The sequence below is a fragment of the Microtus oregoni genome, unplaced genomic scaffold (assembly GCF_018167655.1).
Source record: "Microtus oregoni isolate MIOR12 unplaced genomic scaffold, Mior012 000022F_ref0000154, whole genome shotgun sequence".
In the NCBI taxonomy this organism is placed as follows: domain Eukaryota; kingdom Metazoa; phylum Chordata; class Mammalia; order Rodentia; family Cricetidae; genus Microtus; species Microtus oregoni.
Window position 1 is genome coordinate 15993740 of NW_024543081.1, and position 3761 is coordinate 15997500.

General features: G+C 47.7%; 1 protein-coding gene across 1 annotated transcript in view; it reads left to right on the forward strand.

The window, feature by feature from the left end:
- The first annotated feature begins 377 nt into the window (after nt 1–377).
- LOC121461232 (apolipoprotein L3-like) overlaps nt 378–3761 on the forward strand; it is a 10502-nt gene continuing 7118 nt past the window's right edge. Inside the window, exons 1-2 of the mRNA XM_041672191.1 lie at nt 378–542; nt 3520–3623. Coding sequence (XP_041528125.1) covers nt 3611–3623 — 13 coding nt within the window. The 5' untranslated portion in view covers nt 378–542; nt 3520–3610. The remainder of the gene's footprint in view (nt 543–3519; nt 3624–3761) is intronic.

Sequence of the window (3761 nt, forward strand, 5' to 3'; positions counted from 1 at the left end):
GTCAGCCTTAGCTCCACGAAGCTGAGTTTCAGCATTTGTCTCATGGGCTTTCAAAAGGTTTCTTTCCTACCACTGAATTTCTGAGTCTGGGTGGCAGAGCACCTACTGGGGTTCGTGGACTCTGGCTGAGTGGTGTGTGACTAGTCTTGGTTGTCAACTTGACTACGTCTGGAATTCAATTAAAACCCAAATATGGGGCCACCTGTGAGGGACTTTTGCTTAATTTGAAGTGAGAAGATGCACCAGTGAGCTGGATCTTATGGTGGGAAGACTCTTCTTTAATACAGATCTTCTGACTCTAATCTAGACCACGCCTTCTGCTGGAAGTCTATATAAGGTCACGGAAGAAGGCAGTTGTTGATCTTTGCCTCCTTGTTTTTGCGTCACTAACAAGTCGATCCCTTCACCGCATTACAGCCTCCTTCTTCAGGATTCCCGCATATACTGAAGACCAGCTGAGACATCCAGCCTTGTGGACAGAGCAGCGTCTGGAGTCTTCAGCCTTCCATTCGTAGGCAGCCACTGTTGGACCAGCTGAGCCCGTGAGTCATTCTAATAAACCCCTTACTATGTAGAGAGATGGATTCTGTGAGTTCTGCTACTCTAGAGAACCTGACTAGTACAGATGGTCACTTCTCCTCACCCCCATTTGGCCTTAAGCAAGCTACTCTGACCTGCACCTCACACCCCAGCACAGGCTTCCATGGACTTGCTCTGCTGTCTGCCTGCTGCACATGTGGGTGGCTATGGCCCCACCTGAGCATATTACTGTCCTGGATGGTTGTTGTTATCTGTTCTACAAAACTCTACCATCTTCCACAGCCAACAGCTACAGTGGGGATGTGTACCCAGAGCTGGTACAATCTTCCAGATATTTAAATTGGCCAGTAAGTTAATTTTAAGATGCATCTCTGTATTAACGTGACTTTTTTAAACCTTTGAATGATGAGATGACTCCATCCCTGTCACCTTAAGTCCCAAGTCCCTTTTAGCATTACTGAACAGGAAGAATGCTGGCCCTGAGGAGCTGAATCTGGGGTTCACTTTGGGGAGGGGACTTGAGAACACCTGCTATGTCTAAGACTCTAACTGGCTCTTAGGCCTTTTGAAATATTCTTTCTATTTCATTATAAATTGGTGCGAATATGAGAAGGCTTGAACGGGGGGAGGGGCACAAACCTGGGATTCTAACACTTGGATGAGGCAGGTCTAAGATTAGGAGTTCAAGGTTCTCCTGGGCTACACAGTGAGTTTGAGGACAGCCTAGGCTACGTACACACTTGGAGGGTTTGGGCAGAACACTTATCTGTCAGTTACAAGGTCAGAGTGCAGTCCTGAGGGTGAGCCGCCAGTATCTTCAGCTCTTCCCACACCAACAGGTCATTCACTCTCGTTTTGGTCAGGTCCCAGGAGGAGCTGATGCCTCCGACCCACACTGCTAAACATGTTTCTTTCCTTCCTCAGCTTCCAGGCAATCCCAGTGTAGTGTGTGTTTCTCTCTTTATGAAGACTTTTCCCACCCCCAAAGACTCCTGAGGACTGGTCAGAATGAAGGAATGAGCGTCCTCACACACTGCCTGTGTTAACGCCCTTAACCCAGTCCTTCTACTTCTACAAATGTCATAAGGAAATAATCTCAAATGCAGGCTCTAACAGGCAATGAGAACATTCTTTGTATCACTATTTAAATAATGATTAGGATTACCACAAAGTCCAGGAGTCAGGGAGAAGAGCAGGTATCAAAGACACACACAGTAGGGCTGGGAAACAGGCAGGACTCCAGGTCCTGATAGGACAAAAAAGATATTGCAGAAGCAAGGAGGTTGTGGTCCCTTGGAATCAAAGGATCCCAGTGCATTTACTAATATGAGGGCCTGGTACTTGGCACAGGCAGTGCTGTGGAAACAGAAGAACCATTTATAACACACACAGACTATGATGCACGCATGTAATATAAAGAAGGGGAAATGTAGTTGTGTCTTTAAGACAGTGGAGTTTAGTCATCTGCGAGTAAAATGTGGATTATCATGTTCTGGGTTCAAGTCCTTTCTCTATCAACACTGAAAACACATTCATATTAGCTAAATACATGCCTGTACCACCTCCTTGACATGGATTCAGAAGATCTCGACCTACTAAGGTATGTGTAAAGACTTCATTATGTATGTGTAAGGAGCCAGAGCATCATGAACGGTAAGCATCCTGGCTTGGCATAGGACCGGCCCCCATGGGCACATATGTTGATGCCTGGTCTCTAGGGTGTGGCGCTACTTGAGAGGGATTAGAAAATGTGGTGTTGTTAGAGTAGGTGTGGCCTTGTTGAAGGAAGTGTGTCACTGAGGGTTGGCTTTGAGATTTCAATAGCTCAAGACAGACCCATGGTCTCTGACTTCCTGCTGTCTGTGGATCTGTTTGTAGAATTCGCAGCTATAAAAGCACCAGGTCTGCCTGCGTGCCACCATGCTCCCAACACGAAGCTAAATGGACTAAACCTCTGCAACTGTAAACAAGCCAAATGTTTTATTTTATAAGAGTTTCTTTAGTCATGGTGTCTCCTCACAGCAATAGAGCAGGGACTAAGTCAGTCAGAATAAGAAATTACAGCCAGGCAGTGGTGGTACATGTCTTTAATTCTAGCACTCAGGAAGCAGAGGTACATGGATCTCTGTGAGTTTGAGGCCAGCCTGGTCTACAGAGTGAGTTCTAGGACAGCCAGTGCTACATGGAGAATCCCTGTGTCAAAAAACAATTTCAAGAGAAAGAGAGAGGAAGGAGAAGAAGGAGGAGGAGGAGGAGGAGGAGGAGGAGGAGGAGGAGGAGGAGGAGAAGGAGAAGAAGAAGAAGAAGAAGAAGAAGAAGAAGAAGAAGAAGAAGAAGAAGAAGAAGAAGAGAAGAAATTACCATTGAGCAGCATGGTGGTGGCGCACTCCTTTAATCCCAGCACTTGGGAGGCAGAGACAGGTGAATCTCTGTGAATTTGAGGCCAGCCTGGACTACAAAGCAAGTTCTAGAACAGCCAGGACTGTTATACAGAGAAACTCTGTCTCAAAAAAACAAAAAGAAGAAGAGGAGGAGGAGGAGGAAGAGAAGGAAGAAGAAGAAGAAGAAAGAGGGAGAGAGGGAGGGAAGGAGAGAGAGAGTGAAGGAGGGGGGAGTGAAGAAGGAAAAAAAGGAAGAAAGAAGTGACCATCAATTCAAACACGGTGCCCACACCCAGGTGGCTTCCAGAACATTCCTCTCCATCTCTCATTCCATGTTCAGGGTCTTTGTTTCTCCACAGCTGTGTCCTCAGCTGCCACCTTCTCCACTGTCCCCAGCATGTCATTAGTCCTCCTCCTTGCCAGGACAGAGAACAGCAGGGCTGGAACCAGAGGACAGGCTTCCTTAAATAGCAGTCACAGAGTCCAGAGGAGCAGACAGGCTTTGGGTTCAGTTCTTTCTGCCCTTGGCAGTCACCATTGAGAGAACTGTGGGTCACCAGATCCCTGGTCACAGAGCTGTCCCCATTCTGTCCCGCAGGTTGTTATTTCCTCCTGTAGCCTGGACACCCGGTGAGCTGTAAGGAAAGCTGTCAGGATCCTCTGAGTGACACCAAGACCCAGCAGCTGTCATGGGCTCCCCAGGTAATCAGTCTGTTCTCTGCTGCTGCTCATGGCCTAGGACTGCCAGGGCCTCCCTGCTGAGGCCTGCTGAGGAGTCAAAGCTGCAGGAGGAGAACCCCAAGTGGGAGCAGAGAGTTCCCCAGTCCTGGGTCAGAGTAG